General features: G+C 34.7%; 1 protein-coding gene across 1 annotated transcript in view; it reads left to right on the top strand.

The window, feature by feature from the left end:
* The window catches only part of LOC150106785 (uncharacterized), a 602,332-nt gene that overhangs the window by 403,154 nt on the left and 172,418 nt on the right, over positions 1-26,760 (top strand). The window contains exon 14 of the mRNA XM_090393483.1: positions 6,203-6,383. Within this exon, the coding sequence (XP_090249609.1) occupies positions 6,203-6,383 (181 nt within the window). The remainder of the gene's footprint in view (positions 1-6,202; positions 6,384-26,760) is intronic.

Here is a 26,760-nt window from a genome sequence, read left to right as displayed (position 1 = left end):
TTCGATTCTGTCATCTGTGCCTGATGTAGCAGTAAAGGTGATTTTTTAAAAATTATAATAATAGTTAATATAATGCTCTTCTTATGGCTCTACAACCCAAATCAATCCTTAGCATCCTAGATTTGTTACCTCCAACCCTGTCTGTCCAAAACTTAAAAAAAAAAAAAACTCTTCTTCTCTAGTTTAGGCATTGTAATATTATGTTGCCAATTTTACTAATGGTATCAATCCATCTTATTATAGGTTTTACTAATAGTATTTTACTCTTCTTCTGTTACAAAGTCTAAATGTACAAAGCTTACTCCTGAACATGCCAGAGGTGGGGGGGGGGGAGAAACAGTTATCGGAAGTGAAGATGAAATAACCACCGCTATATTGGCAAGATCATTGATTAAAGCTTTCATCCCTCCTGCTTTGTCTACTAACCCTTTAGTGCTCAAATACTAAGCTTCAATATTGACCTTCACACCATTTTTTCATGTTGTAAGCACAACCTAGTCATCTTTGGTGCTGATGCAAACTTCTTCACTATTACATACATGAGCAAACAAACATAAAAATCATTTCGCATTTCTTTCGATTCAGTAATACACAAATCTTCAGACAGGATCAAATATCTCTCTCCTTAGACTGACGTTTACCTCTGTTTTCTGGTATAAACATGTCACATCATTGGAAAAACTGATCATCCTTTACCACTCGAGATGCTACTGTTCACCTATTCTTAGAATACTCTTCTCGTGAGTGGGGTCATGCACATAACAATTCTTGATGCTGTGAGCAATTCAGCTGATAGACAGTACTTCTCCAACTCACTTAAATCACTATGTTGTACACGGTTTCAGCTCTGTCTTTTCTCCTTTTTCTTCCACTGAACAGGCATCTGTCATTCCTGTGCTTTTCATTGAGCATGGAGTGGCAGTTGCCCAACATCTCTTTATAGCCCATCTGTAAATATGCAGAATCTGCTTCTCCTCTTTTGTCCTATCTGCCTGTTTTCTCAAGAACAGCTTTTTTCAAAACCTTACATTTAGTTGGCCAAGTTAAGGACTACCAGAAGAAAATTGAAAGATTATTACTGTGCATTACCATTCTGGATAAAAAGTACAATACTTTCTATCTGGTCAGAGCTCAGACTAGAGTAACAGAGACAACAGCTATTAAAAAATCCAAATTGCAATGGGCAAGTCATATTGCAAGAAGTAACACTCATAAGTGGGTAAAGTTGATATCTGAGAGATGGAGAGAGATACAGGAAGTCCAATGACATTAAAGTGATAGTTGGAACTCATTAGCATAGAAAAGCTCAAGATACTGAATAGAGGATGTTCGAGGAGGCCTTCATCCAGCAGTGAACAGAAATGGATGATGACATTTATTTGCATTAAACTGATATCTATATTCATTTGTGCATCTGTCCAGTTTATTCAAATCTTCCTGAAGGGCAACAATATCGTACTATTACTTACCCCTTTCTAGCTTCACATCATCAGCAAACAACTGAATATTCCCTTGTAATCCACTAACAATGTTATTGACATAAAGCAAACAGTAGAGGTCTTGGCATTGAGCCCTGTGGAATCCCACTTGTAATGCTCCCTAGTACATAACTCAAGTGTCTATCAGTCTCCAATCCAGTTCAGTAACTTGATATCTAAACCCATATGCTGTTTAGCATATCATGTGGCACCCTGTTAAATGCTTTTGTAACATCCAAAAAAAAGGCAGTATACTCATACCTCGCTATACGGCCCCTCTTTATATGACTTGTCTCTATAACAGCCTTTTGTAATTATGGCTGAGTTTCGATTTATGGCCTACAATTTTTCAGCATACAGCCAAAAAGTCATGGAATACCCTATGTGCGTCTTTTGTCATGAAATCTAGGCCGGCCGCGCAGTAACGCTACTTGCGTCGTTTTGTAGTCGCGCAAACTTCGCGTAGCATATAATTCATCCCCGCCTTCTGTAAACGTGCTCATGAGAAGATGCATTTAGTGATCAGTTTAGTAAATTAGGTAAATCCTCAGTATCAAAAGTAGAAGTGTTTGTTTCTTCTTGCGTTTTGTTTCAGCTATAAACATTGTTGATAAGTACACAATATGCATTTGTATGTAAATACATACATATTAAAGTGTTCAATAAACATATATGTATTCTTGTTGCTATAAAGTGTGTACATTATAACTGTTATTATTTTTTGTTTTTTTTAAATAGAATCCAGTATGTATTTGGGGGGAACATGAGCCCGAAACGTCCTTTAAATTTGGAGAGTGATGGGGTTAAATAAAGAAACCGAAAATCTGTCTCACTAGAGACTAAACTAGATGTTTTGTATCGTATTGAAACTTCTGAAAACATTGTTGATATATGCAAGGCATTAGGGCTTGCGAAATCTACGGTTCAAACAATTCGCGCTAACAAAGAAAAAAAGTAATACACATTCACAGTCAGCTGCACCTTTAAGTGTTTCAAAATTAACACTCCAAAGAAGTAGCAGTGTGGAAAGAATGGAAAAATTATTAAACATATCGATTGAAGACAACAATCAACAGAGGATGCCAAATGACTATCCAGGAAAAGGCAAAGTATTTTTGAAAATTTGAAGAGTGAAGATCTGGCATCTTCACTCTTCAATATATGCGATACATGCTGACCCTCATAGATTATCCTTGTTTGCTTAATGCTGTATTCTTCATAATCAAATTCTTGATATATATATATATATACACACACCCTCAGGGGATGGTGGCTGTACACAATGTTTTGCCATTGCTATGCTGAAAAGTTAGATCATTACTTATTTCCTAGTAAAACTCCAGTATTATCATATATTTCTATCTACTAAGGCACTTTTTTACTCTATCAATTCACCTACATCTTGGTTTTCCTCTGGATCTCTTTCCTGGCAAAGAACACATGTTTTGCTAACCTTTCCTTTCCCCATTCTATTTAAGTGACCGTTCCACCTGAGATTAGCTCTGCTAACATGTTCCTGAAGACTAACAGTATCAAGAGTTTATTTTTCTCTTGGTTAGACTATAATAAGTTTAGTTTAATCCTTTATCCAAGTGTGAGCACCTGAAAGTATCTTCAGGACTGGGGTAAGGTAGTACAACACCAGGCAACTTGTTGCAAAGTTGGAGAAAGCTCTCATCACTCCTATCTCAGTATTTCCCATAATGCAAAGCACATCTCCTTGCTGATATGTGTAATGCTATGCATTAAGGCAAGGGTCACTGCCCATACCGGTTTCGACCTTTATATACCGCTTTCGACCTTTCGAACTTATTATAGTTAGACTATAATAAGTTCAGTTTAATCCTTTATCCAAGTATGAACAAAACAAAGTTTGCATCTGAAGGTATCTTCTGGACTGGGGTATGGTAGTACAACAGATAAAGGATTAAACTTATTATAGTCTAACCAAGTGAAAAATAAACTCTCAACATCTTTCTCTGAATCCGGAGTAAATTAATAATAAGGTTGCACACCCTTTGGCAACTCCTATAGGTTGGGATGACCTCTCATTGCTTCTGCCTTGGTGTCTCCACTACTGGGCCTGACTCCCACTGACGAGACCTCAATAAAGGTCGAAAACGGTATGGGTAGTGGCCCTTGCCTTAATGCATAGCATTACACATATCCGCAAAGAGATGTGCTTTGCATTATGGGAAATACTGAGATAGGAGTGAGAGCTTTCTCCACCTTTGCAACGAGTTGCCTGGTGTTGTACTACCTTACCCCAGTCCTAAAGATACTTTCAAGTGCAAACTTTGTTTGCTCACACTTGGATAAAGGATTAAACTAAACTTATTATAGTCTAACCAAGTGAAAAATAAACTCTTGACACTGTTAGTCTTCAGGAACATGTTAACAGAGCTAAACTGAACTTATAATAACAGTGTCAAATCTTTCTTATTATTCTCATTTTTAATATGATACTGCCATTGATGTCATCTGTTCACTCCCCCAATCTTTTTTCAGAATTCTCATAGTCTTTGATCAGATGTTTTATTTCTAACCCAGTTCACAGATCCATTAGTTAAAACTGATTTGAACACTGTCTTGTATACGGCTAGTTTTGTGTTTTGACTAATTTCTCTTATTCTATTTAAACTTATTCAGTTGGCTTCCTGAAAAGAAAAGGAGAACATTTCCCCCTACGATAGTAAAAATGGGAAAATTCCACACAAAGGCTTATAGGGAATTATCTGGTGTATGACTCTCAGTGAAGCAGCATACTGTGCAGGTTGCTAGAGGAACCTGACCATGTGCATGACTTGCAAGTTCACATCCAACCATGAATTGGGTGTCTGAAGAAATGATTTTATTTGCTTGTAAGTTAATTAATTCTCTTGCATCATACTGTATATAAAGTGCTACATATTTAAAATACTAAAAAATGGCCGTTAGTAGTGAAAACATGGTTGAAGAAAACTTTAGTAGTTATGAGAATGTAAACAAGATTTTACACACACACACACAAGAAGGAAACTATTATGTTTCTGGAAAAGCTAGTTGTATTCAATGGGAAAAAGTAGGCCTCCCCCATAGAACAGAGACAGATAGAAGAGGGCTGGTAAAATAAAAAAACACCTGCATTAACAGGAAAAGCTGAAGAGAGAAAACTGCCAGTTTGTTCATAAAGAAAGGTAGGCAGGCCACAAAAGATTGCAGTTCGGTGAGAAGCTCTTAATGCAGAATCCTTTCAAATACCTTGGAAATGTGTAGTGCAGTGATATGGGTTTCTTTATTTCCATGGCATGGATCCAGAAATAGGTGATGTTGGCTAGAAAATCTGATGTGGATCTTGATTTGCAAAATCCATATTATTGGTCACTGATTAGTTGACAGTTTTCTAGATATTAGAGAAATATTTTCTTTGCATACATAAATTTAATTTTTTCTCCTCCAATTTAAAACATCTCATTCACTGTCAAGTTATTTGATCACTGGTGGCTGCGAACAATTTTATTGAATTTTTATTTACAGAGATTTGGAAATAAAACTTCTGGATCTGAAATCCTTAATCAAACACTTTGATGTTCACTTTTAAAGACTCACCAAATCACTTTAAATTTTAGTTGCTGGTTTCCTCTAAAAGTCATAACATAAACCCAACTGTGTTTGTTTTCTTTTATCTCTTTTGAAGTTCAGAACTTTGTGGTCTTTCATATTCTGCAGCAGACGAGTGGCGAACTGGCTGCATTAATATACCAGTAACCTCTAATTAGGAGGGTACTCAACCTGTCCTAGACAGATGAGAAGGATAGGATAGGACCTATCATTATTATTAAGCCTCCATCGAGTCAGGCTAATCGTGGGAGGTCCCATAGTTACACACACACAGAGCTTATTTTCACAGCTAACAACGTAAATTAGCATAGTGTAATTAAATACATGAATATATTATATAATGAAAGGTCTTTAATGCTGTTTTTAAAAAAATGCAGTTAACCTGCAAAGACAAATCAAAGGTAGGATTATATGATGGTATACACCATGAAAAGTGAATCTGACTCCATGGTGAGAGCTGTGTACTTGTTGTTTTCATCAATTTTGTTTATCTTTCCTATTAAATTATTTTTTACAAATAATTTATAAAAATTCACCCTTCATTATAAATGCTAGAATACATAAACTGAGTTATGATGACCTGTGTTGTGGCATACATTTTAAACCCGCATAAAAGGAAAGCATACTCCTGTATAATTACACATGTAGTGATAATTAAAAATTGTTTTACTTTGTTTTGTTGTCATAACACTTTGGTTTATAAAAAAAAAATTGCCTACAACAGTATTTATATAAAGCAAAATTTTTGGTGACTGGTAGATTTAAGTTGTATTTCCAGAGCACTGATATTTGTTAGGCTATACAGCATCTCATTTGTGTGATAGTGAAATAAAAATAATTACTGCTTATTGTTCATTGTATTTAGCATACTAATGACTTTTTAAAATGTGCTGATCCCAATCTTTTTTTTTTTTTTTTAGTATGTTTCTTGAGAATTGTTTGTAGCTGACTAGATTTATTGTTATGACACCTGCTCTCAGTGTAAAGAAGACATGCTATTTCCTTTACTCTTGTCCCATACTTTTGCTGAAAAAAAAAAATTAATGTGTTGATAAAACACATTTTTGAAGTATGCGTATATTCAGCATATGTGAAGTTATTTACCATCTTCCATTATATATTAGGTAGAAGATTTGAAAGACCATGTCATACATATCACAAGAGGACAGGAAAGCCTTTCCTTCAAGATGCTTCCTGTTTTGCTGTTGCTCCCAAATTACCAAGATGCAGAGAGTGCAGAGTAAGCCTTCACTATCGTAGCAAGAAATTTCAGCATATATTTTGCCGCTTCTATGCATATAGAAAGTATGTATTTTTGATAAATGTACACATTTGTTTATCATGTATAGTATTATTTTTTGTGCAGAACATTTATACAGAGAAATTCATCAAATTCCTGACATGTACCCTCAAGGGGTGTACACAATATGATAGTACCACATGAAAAATTTACATCATTACTAACTTCCTATCAACAATTTTCCTGCAAATCAATCTGCTATCTGCCTAAATCAAGCCTTCAACATTATCAGATCTTATATTTCTGTCTTCTAAGGCACTTTTTACTCTATCAATAAGCCTATATTTTGGTCTTCCTCTAGATCTTTTTACTGCCAACCTGGCAGAGAACACTTATTTTGCTTATATTTTCTCTCCCATTCTGTTTAAGTGACGATGCTACCTGAGATTAGCTCTGCTAACAATGTCAAATTCTTTCCTATTATCCTTGTTTTTAATATGATATTGCCATTTGTTCATGCCCCTAATCTTTCTCAAGACTCTCATATCTGCAGTCTCTAGTCTTTGGTCAAGTGTTTTACTTCTAACCCACATCTCAAATCCAAAAGTTAAAATTGGTTTTTTATTATAATGCAACTTTGCCATGAATTGGTTTTTTATTATAATTCAAGCTTTGCCATGAATTTAGGGTTAAAATACTAACCCCTCTACTATTCCTGTAGACAAGGGATTAGTATTAGAAGAAATAAAACAATAGACATCACAGGAAATTGAACAAAAGAAACTGGAGAAATGAAATCATGGAAAAGAACACAAAAGATAGTGGTAAGATAAATTGTCATAAACAGAACAAATGAAACTGTGAAAAATAAAATAATCAAGCGATATCACCAAAGAGATACTGAAAAGCTTAAAAAAAATTCCCAGAAATGGAACAAGTCAAATCGCAAGAAATATAAAATAAATTGTGAGAAAAAAAACAAAAGAAATCATTGGGAATTCATTATACAAATTAACGAAACAGCTACAGTGTAAAAGCAAAAATTAGTTTTATAAACCAAAATAATCACTGACGTGTCAATTTTCACATTGTCATCTGGAGTATACATAAATATACAAAAAAAAAATAGGGCACACTACAATCTACATAGTATGCTAAAGTTACCTTAATTTGGTCAACCATTAAAAACTTTTTCTACAGAGGTTTCCATTTGGTTGCAAAAAATAAATTAAGCTAGAGACAATATATTCTGACATAATTACTCATATAAGTACACACATAAATTAGAACAAAATAGTATGAATGGTAGCCAATAAGCACTGAAAATATTGCTGAGAGTGCTAAAGTCAAAGTTTGCTGGAAAACTTGAGGAACTTAAGTGGGCTGAATGTGTGCCATCTAAATTCTTCGGATTTTTATGCCACTATATTGCTAAGATTAGGATGGTTGATCAAAATTTCACAGGCTTGTTTAAATTTGTGTTCATACCAGGTTTTTCTATGATGTAAAGAACATCACCTTTTCCAATCAATTTGTAGGGTGCTAAGGGCATGATCTGAGAGGCCTGTTTTGCTAGAATTGTTAAATTTAATGTGTCATTTCTGTTCCTTTTTACAGATAGGAATGGTACATCCCGTTTCATCAATATAAGGTAAGTTACGTGTGCATTGGATGCGATATACATTAAGGTGAATGGGGAGAGAATCCTTAGAGAAGTTGAATATGTTTAATTTATAGGTGGTTTAAAAGTAACATTGAGGGTCAAAGCTGTATAACTGAGTGGAGCCCTCCACATAGCCTTCAAAGGAATGCAGAGAACTCACCAGGGCTTCTCACCTAATGTCCAATTCTTACCTTCTCATGGAGCACTCTGTTAGATATCTAACTGGACACTGAACGAATGAGGATAGGCTGGCAATTTGGTATGTAGCTGACCAAATTGTATTCTTATTGGCTTAAACCAAAATATAGAATGATGGTACAACTTAACAGATTTTCATGCTGGCTGGGGTGTCGCCAGGTTAAACAAGGCCCCCGTTGTTATCGACAGGGAACCAGAGTGAATAACAAAAAGTCAGCTACTGGAACAAATCCTAAAATACACCCCAACTCAACATCACCAGAGTTCAAGATCGGTACTATCAGCATAAGAAGCCTGAATGGCAAAGAAATGGAACTAGCTGAGGAATTGGATAAGTACCAGATCGACATAATAAGAGTGACTGAAACATAAAAGACAAAAACTGGTGATATCTTTCTGAGCAGTAAATACAAAATATTATATTCAGGCGATAACAATCGGGGAAAAGGAGTAACTATAGTATTCTACACAAAATACAAGTCTAATCTTCTTGAATAACAGGCAGTCTCAAGTAGAGTGATGTGGGCAAATATCAGAATGGGGAACTGTACAATGAGACTTATTTGTAGCTATGGTCCCACAGAAGGTTCTATTATGGTAGAAGTGGAGGAATTTGAGGCTTTAGAGAAAGCAACTGACACAATGAAAACGGAAAAGTTGATCCTTGTTGAGGATCTAAATAGAAGAGTAGGAAATGATTGTAAGACATAAAAAAATATTTGGAGAAAAGAGCAAAGCTAATAATAATGGCAAATATCTGTTGGATTTCTGCTCAGGACATGGACTGGTTATTACTAATATCATGTTCCAACATAAAAATGTGCACAAATTCACATGGAGAGAAGAGTCGAGGAATAAGAAAAGTCTCATTGACTATGTTATTGTTGATAGTGATGGTTTCTCCCTGGTGCAGGACACGAGAGCATACAGAGGATTTGAAATTGGAAATGATCACCATTTACTCTCGAGCAGAAAAAAAATTGCTCTTCTTTGCAATATGAAGAATTCATATTGAAAATATGAATTTCAATATGAAGATTCATGTAAGGAAGTTTTAAAGCAAATAAAAGGATTGGAGTAGAGCTCTCATAGTACCCATATAAAAAAAGGGAAATAAAATTGAATGTGAGATGTAAACTGTAGACTATAATATGCAAAGATTATTGAAGAAAAAATGAAAGAGTTTGAGAACAGGAACCAAACCTTGGAGATTCAGTGGCTAGCCCTAAAAAAACGCTGACTGATTCAACCACAGAAGCATGCAGTGAGGTTGTCTGCAAGGATAGAAAAAATGAGACACAGGAAGTTATGTAGGCATTGAAGAAAAAGAAGAAAGCATTTTGAAAGTTATTGGAGAATAAGTCAGCTTGAGCTCTTGGAGAATACAGAGAAAAAGGAAAGATAAACCCTGTTTAAAACAAGCTAACAAAAGTCATGGGAAGACTTTGGTATGAACGTAGAAAATAAATATCAGGAAGGGGACAATATTCTTTAGGCTGTTCGGGAAAGCTCAGAAATGGAGTAAAGAGTGCTGTAAAAGGAATTAGAGATGATAAAGGTGACATGAAAACTGGAGTAAAAGATATCCTTCATGTATTTAGTAATTACTTTGAAAAATTGCTAAAGGAAACAAGCAGTGATAGCACAGTGGTAAAAATAAAAGACTCAACTGGCATGCAATCAGGAATATATATATATATATATATATATCCATACTTGAAGTAGAAAAAAACCATCAAAAGCCTGAAATGCGGAAATGCAGAAGGAATACATGATATTTGACCGGAAATGCTCAAGTATGGTGGTATAAAAGTCTTTCATTGGCTGCACTGCATAGTTCAGAGGGCCTGGACAAAGGGACAAATTATAGAGGATTGGAGTAGAGCTTTCATAGTACCCATATATAAAAAGGGAAATAAAACTGAATGTGAGAATTAGAGGTATTTCCCTACTGAGTGTTCCTGGCAAGATTTATGCAAGTATACTTGAGAAACGATTGAGAAGAATTGTGAAAGAAAACCTTGATGAAGAACAATCTGGATTCAGGCCAAATAGAGGCTGTCAGGATCAGATCTTCACTTTACGACAAATAGTTGAGAAAGCATGGGAATATAACAAAGATCTGTATTTAAGTTTTCTCGAACTGGAAAAGGTATATGACAAGGTGCCAAGAGAGAAACTAGCATATTCAATATGCTACAGTTATATGGTGTCAATGGGGCATTATATCAAGCAATACTTAGTGTATATTTCAGTTGGAAGTCAGCAGTTAGAATTGAAGGAAGTACAGGAAGATGGTTTAATGTTAAATCTGGTGTGAGACAAGGATGTACATTATCCCCTCTGTTATTCATTATCTATATGGATCACGTTATAAAGGAAAGTGGTACTAAACATGATATCAGAATTGGAGATGTTAATATCAGCTCTTTGCTTTATGCGGATGATGTTATACTTCTAAATAAATCTGCTACAAGTCTGCAAGATTCTCTGACTAAATTGAATAACTGTTGTAATAGATACGGTATGAAGGTCAGTATTAAAAAGACAAAGACAATGAAAACATGCAGACACATTGAAAATATCAACTGCATTGTGAGTGGAGAACCTATAGAACAAGTAAAACATTTCAGCTAGTCACGATTTTTAGTGAAGATGGTAAATTATATAAGGAAATAGACAACATAATCAATTTTTGTTGATATTGATGTTTAACCCTGGTACAGGACACCAATGTACAGAGGATTTCAAATTGGAAGTGATCACTATTTAGTCTTGAGCAGGATAAAATTGAATTTCATATTGAAAAGAATAACATGCAAGAAAGTTTTAAAGCGAATAAAAGTTGAGCAGCTCTCAGATGTGAACTATAGACTAAAATACACAAAGATTATTGAAGAATGAATGAAAGAGTTTGGGAACAGGAATCAAACCTTGGAGATTCAGTGGCAAACTCTGAAGAAAACATTGATTGATTTTGCCAGAGAGGCATGTGGTGAGGTTGTCTGCAAGGATTAAAAAATCAGAACTCCCTGGTGGACACAGGAAGTTAAAGAGGCAGTGAAGGAAAAGAAGACAGCATATCAAAAGTTCCTGTCAAATTATTCAGCTTGTGCTCTTAGAGAATATAGAGACAAATGCAAGAATGCTAAACACTGTGTAAAACTAGCTAAACAAAAGTCATGGGAGGACTTTGGCAAGAATATAGAAAATAAATATCAAGAAGGTTGCAAGATATTCTGGAGGTTGTTGAAGAAGCTTAGGAATGGAGAAAAGAGTGCTGTAAAAGGAGTTAGAGATGATAAAGGTGACATGAAAACTGGAATAAAAGATATCCTTGAAGTATGGAATAATTACTTTGAAAAACTGCTAAATGAAGCAAGCAGTGATGACAGCACAGTGGTAAAAAAAACTGGCCAGGCATGCAGGCAGAAATACATATCCATACTTGAAGTAGAAAAAGCTATAAAAGGCTTGAAATGTGGAAAGGCAGCAGGAGTAGATGTTATTCGACCAGAAATGCTGAAGTATGGTGGTATAAGAGTCTTACAGTGGCTGCACTGCATAGTTCAGAAAGCCTGGACAGAGGGACGAATTTCCGATGATTGGAGTAGAGCTCTCATAGTACCCATATATAAAAAGGGAAATAAAACTGAATGTGAGAATTACAGATGTATTTCCCTACTGAGTGTTCCTGGCAAGATCTATGCAGGTATACTTGAGAAACAGTTGAGAAGAATTGTGGAAGAAAAGCTTGGTGAAGAACAAGTTGGATTCAGGTTAATTGGTTGATTGGAGTAGAGCTCTCATAGTAATCATATATAAAAAGGGAAATAAAACTGAATGTGAGAATTACAGAGGTATTTCCCTACTGAGTGTTCCTGGCAAGATCTATAGTAGTATACTTGAGAAATGGTTGAGAAGAATTGTGGAAGAAAAGCTTGGTGAAGAACAAGCTGGATTCAGGCGAAACAGAGGCAGTCAGGATCAAATCTTCACTTTACGACAAATAGTCGAGAAAGCATGGGAATATAACAAAGATCTGTATTTAAGTTTTGTCGATTTGGAAAAGGCATATGACAAGGTGCCAAGAGAGAAGCTATTCAATACACTGCAGTTATATGGTGTCAATGGGGCATTATATCAAGCAATACTTAGTCTTTATTTGAGTTGTAAGTCAGCAGTTAGAATTGAAGGAAGTACAGGAAGATGGTTTAATGTGAAAACTGGTGTGAGTCAAGGATGTACATTATCCCATCTGTTATTCATTATCTATATGGATCACATTATGAAGGAAAGTGGTATTAAACATGATATCAAAATTGGAAATGTTAATTTCAGCTCTTTGCTTTATGCGGATGATGTTATACTTCTAAATAAATCCGCTACAAGTCTGCAAGATTCTCTGACTAAATTGAATAGCTGTTGTAATAGATATGGTATGAAGGTCAGCAATAAAAAGACAAAGACAATGAAAATAGGCAGAATCATTGAAAATGTCAACTGTGTTGCGAATGGAGAACGTGTGGAACAAGTAAAACATTTCAGCTACTTAGGCACGATTTTTTACTGAAGATGGTAAATTAAATATAGAAATAGACAGCAGAATCAGCAAAGCTAGTATGGTGGGAAGTCAATTGAATAAATTCATATGGAATAAGAGAGAAATTAGTCGGAACACTAAATTAGTTGTATACAAGACAGTGTTCAAACCAGTTTTAACTTACGGATCTGAGAGCTGGGTCCGAAGTAAAACACTTGACCAAAAATTAGAGACCGCAGATATGAGAGTACTGAGAAAGATTATAGGTGTGAACAGATGGCATCAATGGCAATATCATAATAAAAACGAGGATATTAGGAAAGAACTTGACATTGTCAGCATCCAGGAATGTGTTAGCAGAGCTAATCTCAGGTGGTATGGTCACTTAAACAGAATGGGCAAGGAAAGATTAGCAAAACAAGTGTTCTCTGCCAGGTTGGCAGCAAAACGACCCAGTGGAAGACCAAGATATAGGTGGATTGATACGGTACAATGTGCCTTAGACGATAGAAATATAAGATCTGATAATGTTGGAGTCTTGACAAGTAACAGACTGATTTGGAGGAAAATTGTAAATAGGAAGTTAGTAATGATGTAATTTTTTTCATGTAGTACTATCATATCCTGTACATCCCTTGAGGGTACATGGCAGGAATTTGATGAAAATCAACAAAGCTGGTATGGTAGGAAGTCAATACAATAAATTGATATGGAATATGAGAGAAATTTGTCAAAACACTAAATTAGTTGTGTACAAGACAGTGTTCAAACCAATTTTAACTTATGGATCTGATAGCTGGGTCAGAAGTAAAACACTTGACCAAAGGCTAGAGACCGCACATATGAGAATCTCTTGGGAAAGATTAGGGGCATGAACAGATGGCATCAATGGCAATATCATATTAAAAACAAGGATATTACGAAAGATTTGACATTGTCAGCATTCAGGAATGCATTAGCAGATCTAATCTGAAGGTGGTAAGGCCACTTAAACAGAATGGGAGAGGAAAGATTAGCAAAAGAAGTGGTGAATTGATATAGTAAAAAGTGCCTTAGAAGGTAGAAATATATCATCATCATCAAATTCCTGCCATTTACCCTCAAGGGGTACAGGATATGACAGTACTACATGAGAAATTATATCATTACTAACTTCCTATCTACAATTTTCCTCCAAATCAGTCTGTTACTTGTCAACACTCCAACATTATCAGATCTTATATTTCTATCGTCTAAGGCACTTTGCACTGTATCAATCCAACTATATCTTGGTCTTCCTCTGGGTCGTTTTGCTGCCAACCTGGCAGAGAACACTTGTTTTGCTAATCTTTCCTTGCCCATTCTGTTTAAGTGACCATACCACCTGAGATTAGCTCTGCTAATGCATTCCTGGATACTGAACAATGTCAAGTTCTTTCCTAATATCCTCGTTTTTAATATGATATTGCCATTGATGCCATCTGTTCACGCCTATAATCTTTCTCAGGACTCTCATATCTGCGGTCTCTAGTCTTTGGTCAAGTGTTTTACTTCTGACCCAGATCTCAGATCCATAAGTTAAAATTGGTTCGAACACTGTCTTGTATACAGCTAATTTAGTTTTCCGACTAATTTCTCTCTTATTCCATATGAATTTATTCAATTGACTTCCCACCATACTAGCTTTGCTGATTCTGCTGTCTATTTCTATATTTAATTTACCATCTTCAGTAAAAAATCGTGCCTAAGTAGCTGAAATGTTTTACTTGTTCCACACGTTCTCCATTCGCAACACAGTTGACATTTTCAATGATTCTGCCTTTTTTCATTGTCTTTGTCTTTTTATTGCTGACCTTCATACCGTATCTATTACAGCAGCTATTCAATTTAGTCAGAGAATCTTTCAGACTTGTAGCAGATTTATTTAGAAGTATAACATCATCTGCATAAAAAAAAGAGCTGACATTAGCATCTCCAATTTTTATATCATGTTTAATACCACTTTCCTTCATAATGTGATCCATATAGATAATGAATAACAGAGGGGATAATGTACATCCTTGTCTCACACCAAAAAAAAAAAAAAAATGATAGAAATATATAAGATCTGATAATGGAGTCTTGACAGATAACAGATTGATTTGGAGGAAAATTGTAGATAGGAAGTTAGTAATGATGTAAATTTTTCATGTAATTATATCCTGTACAACCCTTGAGTGTACATGGCAGGAATTTGATGATGGTATTGAATTCTATTTATTTTTTCTGATACCACTTCAGTGTATGAGAGCTGTAACAGAAGAATTATGTTACTGATTGTGATATTTCTGAAAAGGACAGAAACATCAAAATTACTGATGAAACATCTTTGCATAGTGTTATGTTTTTAATTTCATTTATGCAGTGTTGTGGGTTCTTTATATTGGAAGGGGAATGACATCCCAACTTCTTGAATGTTGATGCTAATTTCTTGGCTAGGTAATACTTAGGACTGTCTGTACCTTCAACTATCAGGTGAAGTGGAACGTTATGTTTGTGTACCATGGGAATGCTATATATTTTGGATGAACAGGTGTAATGGGGTAAGTCTTTTTTAATGGTATCCATTAGCCAAGAAGTGACAGACTTAAGTAATTTAATTTTTTTTCCCCGTTGTTTCCCGATAATTGGATTATAGTTCACAAGTTGATGAGTGCTGTTATCAGAGACTAATTGATTCATTTGATAAATGTAAGTTGAGTTTAAGATGACCGTGGCATTGCCTTTGTCCGATTTTGTTAAAATTATATCCTGGCTTTTAAAGACTTGAGTGCTGCTATTTCTGTTTTGGTAAGATTGCTACACATAGCTGTCTTTTTATTCAAAACATTGCTGTTTTTGATATTTAAGTAAAATTTATGAAATTGGTTTATGTAGCAGCTCACTTTGTGTTCAAAAGACTATCTTATCCAATACAATAAAAAATTATGAATATCCAGTTGAGAATTTTGGAGGAGTTTTTGATTATGATCTTTGATTTTGATTGAGATCATTATGAAGATTGCAATTAAGTGACATTAATTTAACCTTTCAGACTTTAAACACTAATTATAGATTGTTATAATATTGTTCCTTCTAGTTATTATGTCCCCTATTTTTTATATTTTTTTATTTTATTTTTTGTCATTTGAATGCTTTATGTATGTATGTATGGTTCATGGCAATCCTTTGTGTTCTGTCCTCAATGTAATGTACAGTGTCCACTATTATCTTTTATTTCCCATGATTTGTTTTTCTGTTTTAATTCCTGTAATTTTCATTGGTTATATTTCCTCACAATTTTCCTTTCTTATATTTTGTGCAAGATTTCTTTTGTTTACTGATTGTAATGTCATTTGCTAGGAAATTAATTTTGCCGTAGTGATGGATTTCATATTTTACTGTTTGTGATAGTGAAATAAAATAGCATTGGTTCTCTTGGACTTAAGCTGGAGCTTTCCATCATCATCCTTTCAGGGATTTAGGCCCACTGGCCTGTTCTGGTCTCATTCCACCTTTTCCTTGGTCATCCCTGACTAAGGGAATACGAGGGTGGTCTGAAAAGTTCTTGTCCTAACATTGAAAAAATGAATTTATAATTTCAAAATTATTTTTATTTTTCAACATAATCTCCCTTAAGACTAATATATTTATTCCAGCAATGTTCCAGTGCCATTATCCCATCCCTGTAGGTGTTCTCAGTATGATTTGCAAAATACCCCTCTACAGCTGCAATCACCTCTTGATTCGAAAAAGAACACTGACCAGCGAGGAAGAGTTTTAGTTTTGGGAAGAGATAGAAGTCAGAGAGCCAAATCTGGGAAATAGGGTAGATGTTCCAAAAATTCATAATGCAGATCCCTTAATTTTCCCATCGCTAAAACACTTTTGTCAGCAGGTGCATTGTCCTGATGAAAGATGATTTATTTTCTTCTACAAACTGGGTCTTTTCTCACAAATTTTTACGTATAGTCAGTTTTAAAGATCGGAATAATATTCTCCAGTGATTGTTTTACCCTTTTCAAGATAATTAATAAACAAAATGCCTTTAGCATCCCAAAACACCAGTGACATGACCTTTCCTGCTGATGAAACCAACTTTGTCTTCTTTGGCACTGAACAACTGGCTTCTGTCCACAGTTTTGACTGCTGCTTGGATTCTGGTGTGTAATGGTGAATCGAAGTCTTTCCCATAGTAATAAATCAAGGCACAAAATCAGTTTTATTCTTGTTAAAACGCTCCAAGCACTGTTCAGAAATTTTCATGCGAGTGCATTTTTGATCTGCTTTGAGCAAGCTTGGCACCCTTCTTGCACAAAGCTTTTTCATTTGCAATTCTTCATTCAAAATATATCCTACACATTCTGTTGAAATGCCTGTAGTCTCAGCAATTTCATGCACTTGAGTTGCCATCATCCAATACCATATCGTGCACTTGATTGATGATTTCTGGTGTTGTTACACTTTTTGGACATCCTTCACATGGAACATCTTCAAGGCTGGTATATGGCACTTTTAAACTCGGCAGACCATTTCTTAATTGTCAAAAACGAAGGAGAAGAGTGCCCATAAACTTTGACTTGTATGAATTTCTTTTGGTGTTAAACCTTCTTTTACAAAGAACGACACGATACTCAATTTTATCCATTTCAAGGGACACAGACAACAGTTTTGCTTCAGACAGCTGTATAAACAAACTACTTGATAAAATGACTTGCAATTTGACATGGATGCTTATGACAGATATACCAACTTGGGAAAAAAAATCTTGCCGATAGTGTCGCCATCTATGGTTAAAGCCAAGAACTTTTCAGACCACCCTCGTATGTTCAGTCTACTCCTTTCAGTATTCTTATACTTTATGCATTACTAAGTCTATTTTTAGTACGTGACATACTTCTGTCCTTTTTTTCTCCCCCAGAGTATATCCTGCTGTCATTCATAGGAATTTCATTTCTCCAGTTTCTGCTCTTTTTTTATTCTCCAATTTTTATGGTCCATAATTCACTTCCATACAGTAGAGAACGTCTTGCCGAAACTTTATAAATTCTTATTCTTGTATTCTTTTGGACTTGGTTAGATTACAAAATATTATGATCATTCTTTTGTTATCTTGAGGTAAATTTTGATATCAATGTCACTTTCTTTTATATAAGATACAAGCACATCAGAGGTATTTGAAGCAGTTAATTTGTTTTAAAATTTTATTTTCGATCATTTTGACTGGTCCATTAAAAGCTACATGATTTTAGCTTTATCTGTTAATATTTGCATTCCAAATTCTTTAGAACTTATAAGTAGCATATTGATATCTGGAGTACATCTTCAGCTATGATTATATAATCATCTTCAAACTTCCAGTTTAAATGCTGGTTTTATATTTTTCTTTTATTTCTTTACATCTATATCAATATTAAATAAGTCATGAAATTTGTCATCCTTTATGGACTTCTGATTTTCATTCTGTAAGCTTTTCATTGATTCTTACAACTATTTTGATGTTTTGATACTTGTTAGTTTTTGTTGAAAGCAGCTGATTTAGAATACAGGTAACCCTCGTATAACGCGCACATTAGGTTCCACAGAAATGCCGCATTATTCAATTGTGTTATGCGAGACTCCGATCACATAGAAAAAGTAAGGTTATGTTCCAAAATCGTTTTTTTTTTTTTAATTATATAAACAACGACATATCGAACAAAAATATATTTTTATTTAATTCAGGTAATTCATGTAAATTAGAAAACATATAAACTATGAAACAAATGCATAGTATAAAATTATAAAAATTACAAATTCTGCATAAACTTCATTGCACATAATGCATAAATGTTTAGGTAAAATAAAGTGAATATTTTATTTATCGTCATCATTGTCTTCGAAACTAACATTTTGTAGATGTTCTTTATTTACGAGTGGTCAGACGTTGTCATCACTTGAAATCTCTTGGACATCATTTGTATAATTCTCATTGCATACTTCAGCTGATTTAGTTATCAAGAAGTCAGTAATAAGACCTTGCTTATCACTATGCTGCAATTTTTTATTCAGTTCATAATACAGAGCTAAATAAATATCCAATTGTCTCGTTAATTTTCCGGAGCGCTCAATTGAGGGATCATTATCCGTAAAATATTTCTTCCTAACTTTCTTGCCAAGTCCAATCCTTCTGCTAATTCCTTTAAACTGAATTCTTTAACTGATTCATCACAATCAGAATCTTCAGCAGAACTTTCCCTGCCATTTGGTTCAACGTCATCTATTAACTGTACCAGTTCCTCCTCACTGAAATCTATTTCCCCATCAATTAATTTACTAATTTCGTTTTCAACCATATCGCAAAAGCCCTCTAATTTGCCATCACTATAAAAATTAATTTTTTGCATAAAAAAGCATTACATATTAATTATGTATATAACTTACTAGAAAATAAAGTGCTCAGCTTTGAGATTAACACACTTATGATTTTTAATGTGCTTTCCCAGCAAAAAACGAAGACAATTTTTAATCGTAAACACTTTGTACGGAAAACAATTGACATACATGCATGCTAAAGGGTATTTCCCCTAATATAAATTCGCTACTTATAACTATATGACGATACGGGCGACTCAAATTTAACGAAGATAAAATTTGATTTTTAAGTCGCGGTTACTACAGTTTGTAGACCACGTTATATCGAAATCGCGTTGTATAAGTACCACGTTATACGAGGGTTACTACAATTTCTAGACCTCGTTATATCAGAACTGCAGAATCAAAGTACAGGTAACCCATTATAAGAGGGTTACCTGTACTTTGATTCTTCAGTATCATCCACTGTTTGTTTCTTAAGACTGTCAGTATCTTTCTGGTAATCCTAAAATGGTATGTGTGTTGCTTCTCCATTAAGATTTTTAATGTAAAAACTGAGTCAATTCACGATTGTCGCTTATGAAAGCCAGTTTGTTGTTTTCAAAGTATAAAAACATTCCTGCATATAACTTATAACCAATATTTTGGAGACTCATTCCTCTATAGTTTTTCACAGTTGCACTTATTGCCTTTTTTATATATATTGAGATGATAATTGCCTTATTCTTTATGGAATTTTTCCTTGCTGCCAGATATTGTTAAATAATTTTACAATCATTTGATGAATAGGATGTTTGCATATTTATTATATTTAATAAATTCTATATTTATTCCACCTTCAGAGGATTTGCATTGCTCGTTGCATTTCTTATAATGTTACTTCTTCCAGTGAATAATTAGTAATGAAACTAAAACTGATATAGTACTATATTGTCATATGCAATATGGCATATAGCATTGGTCATATGGAGCATTGACAGTACTAGGAAAGGATTAAAATCTAATTTAAAATGTTTCCAATATTTCACCTCAATCGCTGAGACATCTTCAGGAAGTATAAATAACACTTGTAACACATACAAAGACAACACAATACTAAATGAAAAATGTGAGTGACTCAAGTCGTATCTAGGTGGCATTTGTAGGCATTCTTTTGGGCATTTGTAGGTGGCCTAGGATGGGACCTCTTACGATTATCATTTCCCAAATTTTAGAAAGTTTTGTGCATCCATATTTGTTGAGATTAGGTTCATTTCTGAGTGCTGCTGCAGATTCCAAAAATAGTCTTTCCTTTGTAAATTTCCTATGGTGGAGTATGGTGGTTTTCTTCCAGAAGATCCTGTGTGTCTTGGTGTGCAAGGCCAGATTGACCATAGTTGTGATTGTAGATGTAAGATTCCTGTTCATCTAAATGGATAATGGCTGATCTACCTGTCTGTCCAAAATAAGCCAACTTGCAGGAACAGGATACTTTATATACTCCAGGCATTGAAAGAGGAGGGAGCTCATCTTTGGTAGAACAATAAGGGTAGCAAGTTTCTGGTGGTGCTTAAAAGCTGTGTAGAGGGCACGTGGTGGTTCTGCCCCCCCCCCCCATCCATGCAGGATACATTACGACCCCTTTGTAGATACCTGAAACTGCAGATCGTACTGAACCCTATATATATGTTCATCTTTTTTTGACTGACTGAAACCAAGAAAATGGATAATTTAATGGAGCACACAACATGTTTCATCAAAACGACTTCAAGTTTGGTAACACTTAAAGCAAATTAAAAAAAAACCATAAACACACTGTGCCATTATAATAACAGACTTGTAAACTAAAGTTAAGTTTGAATTGTCATTATAGTCCCTTCTGTAGTTCTATTGTTGTGCAAATGCAAGCGTATGAGTTCACAAGTACACCAGTATCTAATGGCAGAACTTTGCAAGTCAGGAAGACTAACTGAGGTTGCTGTTGATGTGAGAAGGGTCTAGGACAATTTCTTTGGATTCAACTATGCGCTGTTCTACTTCATCATGACAAATATAAATGTTTGATGTTACATTCCAATCTACTCCGTGTTTTAAATAATTTGTGTTCACTGAAAATGAGACGTGACTTGAGAGTGCGCTTGCTTTGATTCTGTTGTGAAATGTCTCTCTGATGTTCATCTAGCCGTAGGAGGATTGACTTCTCAATCTGGCCATAGTATGGCCTCCCACAATCACATATTATTTTATATACACTGGGGAACTGAAGACGATTATGGGCTTGTTTTGGGTGGCTTAGAACTGACCTTAGTTTTAGACGGGTTGAAAAACATGTTTGTATATTAAATTTTTTCAAAATTCTTCCTGGTTTCTGGGAGAACGACCGATGTACGGTAAAGAAATATAACCCTTGGAGTTGTTAGGGATCTCTGTGTTGTTTTGAGGGTGCTAGTATGGTTGCCTCTTAATGTTTTTGGAAGAGTATCCATTATTTAAGAAAGTTCTTTCTAGATATTTTAGTTCTTCATTGGATAATACTGAGCGAGCATGGTGAGCCAATGTAGAAATGATACCTAACTTTTGTGTGGGATAGTGATTGAGAATGCATATCCATCTCTAAAGCAACATTAAAACCTAGAAGATGGCTCCATTATGTGGTATTTTGGAGCATGGTGTAGAGAATCTTCACATCTTCCTAAATAATTTAAACAACTTCCACCAAGACATAAAATTTAATCTCAAGATTGAAGAAAATGGTTCCCTTTCATTTCTAAACATGAAGCTTACTAAGATGTCTGATTCTTTAAGGATCTCATTCTTTAGGAAATCAACACCCACGGATAGATAGCTATAGTACTTTTTTAACGACCTGGCTATTTTTTCCTGATGTGCCACAGACGTAGGAGATGGTAATATCATTTCAGAAATCTTTCTGAAAAGATGGCCATAGAACAGGGGAAGTACTAATTATTTTTTAAATTCTGTAATCACTTTGCTATTGGATAGGAAGGTGTTGTGTATATTGTTGGGCTCAGTTGAAAGAGAGGATCTAGTGGAATAAAGATTATAGGCTCTACTGATAAGTTTTACTGATGCCATATTATTGAGAGGGTGGTGGAAAAGTTTATCGATGTATCTGCCTGTGTGAGTGGGTCCAGGAACAGTAAACTATTGTTATTTCTTTTCCATCATAAACTGGATTCTTGGATGTAGACTATTAAAGTGTCTGGGCTATGAGGCTAAATTGAGAACACATCATCTACATATCTTAGCCTGAGAAGTTTGAGAAGACCTAAATCTATGGCTCATCTTTCAAAATTTTCCATGTAAAAATTGCCGACAGCTGGGAACCCATAACAGTTCCTTCTATCTGTTTGTAAATTTTGTTTCTTCCAAGAAAAATGATCAGAATTGATGTCTTAAGGAAAAACGTTTTTTTATAAGGAGTGTAAAGGTGTCATTTAAGCGAATATTGGTAAAGAGTGATGTATCTACTAAAACTCCAAGATCCCATGCCTAATATTTTAACCAATCTGTTATATACTTTGTCATGCTGATCTGTTAATTTTAAAGTTTTCACATTCCCCCACCCTCTTTTAGCAGTGCTTTTTTTAATTGATAATATTAAAATGTGAGATTGTTATACTTTAATAAGTCCATGAGCTTGTTCTGCTCAACATGTTATTCCCCATCTACCTATTTTTAAAGACAGTCATGGAGTAAAATGACAATATATTTAATTTTAATTTTTGATGGTTACAATATTCCAGATTCGAATTAGATAGTACACTGACATCAGGATCAATATGTTGTGTTCTAAATAATGCTCAATTATATAGAAATTCAAAATTTTTACTTAAAACATATATTTACGTACAGCAGATGTTAACTACAAGAAATAATTAAATGATCAAAACTCCTCTTGAGTACTAAGGAACTTGAAATGTCAGAGAAATGTATTTTTCGTAAACGAACTCTGTCTTTCTCTATTAAGGTTTCTGCTTGGACTCTGAAGAGAACCAACCAGTTCGAAACAGGTGTCAGGCCAGTAAAACCTTTTCAAAAATTGACTAATAAAAGGTGAATATATAGACGCTTGGGCAGCACCTATGTCTTTTGAGTAGTCCACAAAAGGCAGCTTGGGGATGCCAAGGAATGTATTCCTGTGAGCTCTCTGATCAACTCATAAAACTATCACATTTCTACATTTGGCTTTGAAATAATGCTGGATTGGCTTAAGTAATTTTGCATTGCTGAACCAAAGCCTTTTGGCTCTTTATTTTAGTAACTTGTGTGTTTATGACAGTGATTGATACAGTGCACTGCCAACAGATATCGTTTAAGATTTAATATTGCAAAGCCAATTGTAATCTCAGGTTGGGGGGTGGGGGGGTGGATGCAGGATATTATGATGATAGTACCACATGAAAAACTTACTTCCTATCAACAATTTTCCTCCAAATCAATCTGTTATCTGTCAAGGCTCCCACATTTTCAGATCTTATATTTCTGTCTTTGAGTGCATTCCCCACGGCATGCTACTCCTAACCAGTATTATTTTTATGTACTCAATCTTGGTCTTTTCTGGGTCTTTTTCCTGCCAACCTGGAAGAGAACACTTGTTTTGCTTATCTTTCCTCTCCCATTCTGATTAAGTGACCATAACACCTGAGATTAGCTCTTCTAACACATTCCTGGATGGTAACAATTTCAGGTTCTTTCTTAATATCCCCATTTTTAATATTCGATTGATGCCGTCTGTTCACTCCCCTGATCTTTCTCAGAACTCTCATATCTGTGGTCTCTAGTCTTTGATCAAGTGTTTTATTTCTAACCCGGCGCTCAGATCCATAAATTAAAATTGGTTTGAGTGTTGTCTTGTATACAGCTAATTAAGTGTTTTCATTAATTTCTTTTCTGAAATGTTTTACTTGTTCTGTAGGTTCTTCATTCATGATGCAGTTGATATTTTCTTTGTCTTGTTATTTCTGATTTTCATACAAAATTTATTGCAACAGTTATTCAATTTAGTCTGGGAATCTTGCAGACTTGTACTGGATTTATTTAATAATATAACATCATCTGCATAAAGTAAACAGTGAGATTAACGTCTCCAATTTTAATACCAGATTTAATATTGCTTTCCTTTATAATGTGATCCATACAGATAATGAATAACCGAAGGAATAATGTGCTTCCTTGTCTCACACCAGATTTAAATCAAACCATCTTCCTGTATTTCCTTCAGTTCTAACTGCTGGATTATAACTCAAATAAAGACAAATTATTGCTTGCTATAATGGCCCATTGACACCATATAACTATAGTATTTTGAATAGCTTTTGTCTTGGCACTTTGTCATATGCCTTTCGCAGGTCTTACATAACTTAAATACAGATTTTTGTTATATTCCCACGCTTTCTGAACTATTTACCATAAAGTGAAAATCTGATCCTGACAGCCTCCAATTGGCCTGAACCCAGCTTGTTCTTCACCAGACTTTCCTTCCACAAGGACTGAGGCAACTCTTGGTAAAGGTGGACCAAGCTCTCATCACTCATTGTCTTAGTATCTCCCATAATGCAAAGCACACTTCCTTGTGGACATGTATAATGCTGCATTAAGGGAAGCGCCTACCCAGATCGGTTTCGACCTTGCAGAGCAAAGAATATGGGAAGAAAAGCAAAGAAAAAGTGGAGGAATGAAAAGGGTCAACTATCACTGGGAGGTTCCTCTCGCCAAGAACTCAGGTATACTTGCATAAATCTTACCAGGAACATTCAGTAGGAAAATACCTCTAATTCTCACATTCAGTTTTATTTCCCTTTTTAATATATGGGTACAATGAGAGCTCTACTCCAATGGCCTGCACAGAGTGAAGAATTCCAGATGATTGGACTACAGCTCTCATTGTACCTATATATATTAAAAGGGAAATAAAACTGAATGCGAGATTTAAAGAGGTATTTTTCAAATTAATTACTCCATACATCAAGGATATCTTTTTCTCCAGTTTTCATGTCACCTTTATCATCTGTAATTCCTTTTACAGCATTCTTTACTCCATTTCTGAGCTTTTTCAATATCCTCCAGAATGTTTTGCCACCTTCTAGATATTTATTTTCTCTATGTTCTTGCCAAAGTCTTCCCATGACTGTAGTTTAGGTAGTGTTTATCTTTCTTTTGTCTCTATATTCTCTAAGAGCTCAAGCCGACTTATTCATCAGGAACAAATCTCCAAGGTTTGGTTCCTGTTCCCAAACTCTTTCATTTTTTCTTGAATAATATTTATGTATTTTAGTCTACAGTTCACATCTGAGAGCTGCTCAACTTTTATTCGTTTTAAAACTGTTGATGTTCTTGTCAATATGAAATTTATCCTGCCTAAGACTAAATGATGATCACTTCCAATTTCAAATCCTCTGTACACTCTGGTGTCCTGCACGAGGGAGAAAACATCACTATCGACAAAAACATAGTCAATCAGACTTTTCTTATTCCTTGCCTCTTCTCTCCATGTGAGTTTGTGCCCATTTTTATGTTGGAACACGGTGTTAGTAATAACCAGTCCATGTCCTGAGCAGAAATCCAGCAGGTGTTTGCCATTATTATTAGCTTTGCTCTTTTCTCCAGATTTTTCCAAAATATTTTTGTATGTGTGACAATCCTTTCCAACTCTGCTATTTAGATACCCAGCAAGGACCAACTTTACCTTTTTCATTGTATCAGCTGCTTTCTCTAAAGCCTCAAAAAATTCCTCCACTTCTTTCTTAGTAGAAACATCTGTGGGACCATAGGCACAAATAAGTCTCATTGTCCAGTTCCCTTCTGATATTTGTCCACATCACTCTACTTGATATTGCCTGCCATTCATAAAGATTAGCCTCATATTTAGTGTTGAACACTGTAGCTACTCATCGTTTAAGTGATTGTTATTGCCTGAATGTAACATTTTGTATTTATTGTTTAGAAAGATTTCATCAGTTTTTGCCTTTTTTGTGTCAACCACTCCTATTATGTTGATCTGGTACTTATCCAATTCTTCTACTAGTTCCATTTCTTTGCCATCCAAGCTTCTTATGTTGTTAGTACCGATCTTGAACTTTTGCGATGTTGAGTTTTGATGTGTGTTAGGTTCAAAACTTGTAAACATCCAATTGATCTGAAAGTTTTATAAAAAGAACTTTCAGGTCGATTGGAGAACAACTTTGGTAAATCTATCTCATGAGGTAAAACTCCTTGAAATAGATTTCTCTTGGTGGCATCTTTGGAGTATTGTCAACTAAAATGCCAAACAACTATTTTTATATATATATATATATATATAAAAATATATTTGTCCTCTACAGATTTATATCGCATTCCTGTAAGTCCATGCCAATGTATATATAAATAATAACTCTAATAATCTAATAACTCTTGAAATGCATCACACTTTAGAGTGTGATGTGAAGTTTGTAGTCGTAATTTTGTTCTGTAATCTATGAATGTTTCAAATTCTTTTAAAAGGAAATATCACAAAGAGGGTAAAAGTTCTAAGGTGGGTTTAATTACTTTATGGTGTATCACGTTTTTGTTTTTGATAAACCTTATACATGAGAATTAAACCAAGAATTAAAAATCAGTCTTTGTTAACCCTTCTTAGAACTTCATCCTTATCTCTTTGCAGTGTATTATCAGTAAATCCTCTCATTCAGCATACCCTTTAACC

The sequence above is a fragment of the Typopeltis vanoorti genome, chromosome 5, assembly GCF_054136105.1.
Source record: "Typopeltis vanoorti isolate ZY-2024b chromosome 5, IOZ_Tvanoo_1.0, whole genome shotgun sequence".
In the NCBI taxonomy this organism is placed as follows: Eukaryota; Metazoa; Arthropoda; class Arachnida; order Uropygi; family Thelyphonidae; genus Typopeltis; species Typopeltis vanoorti.
This window is presented reverse-complemented; position numbering and strand designations above follow the sequence as displayed.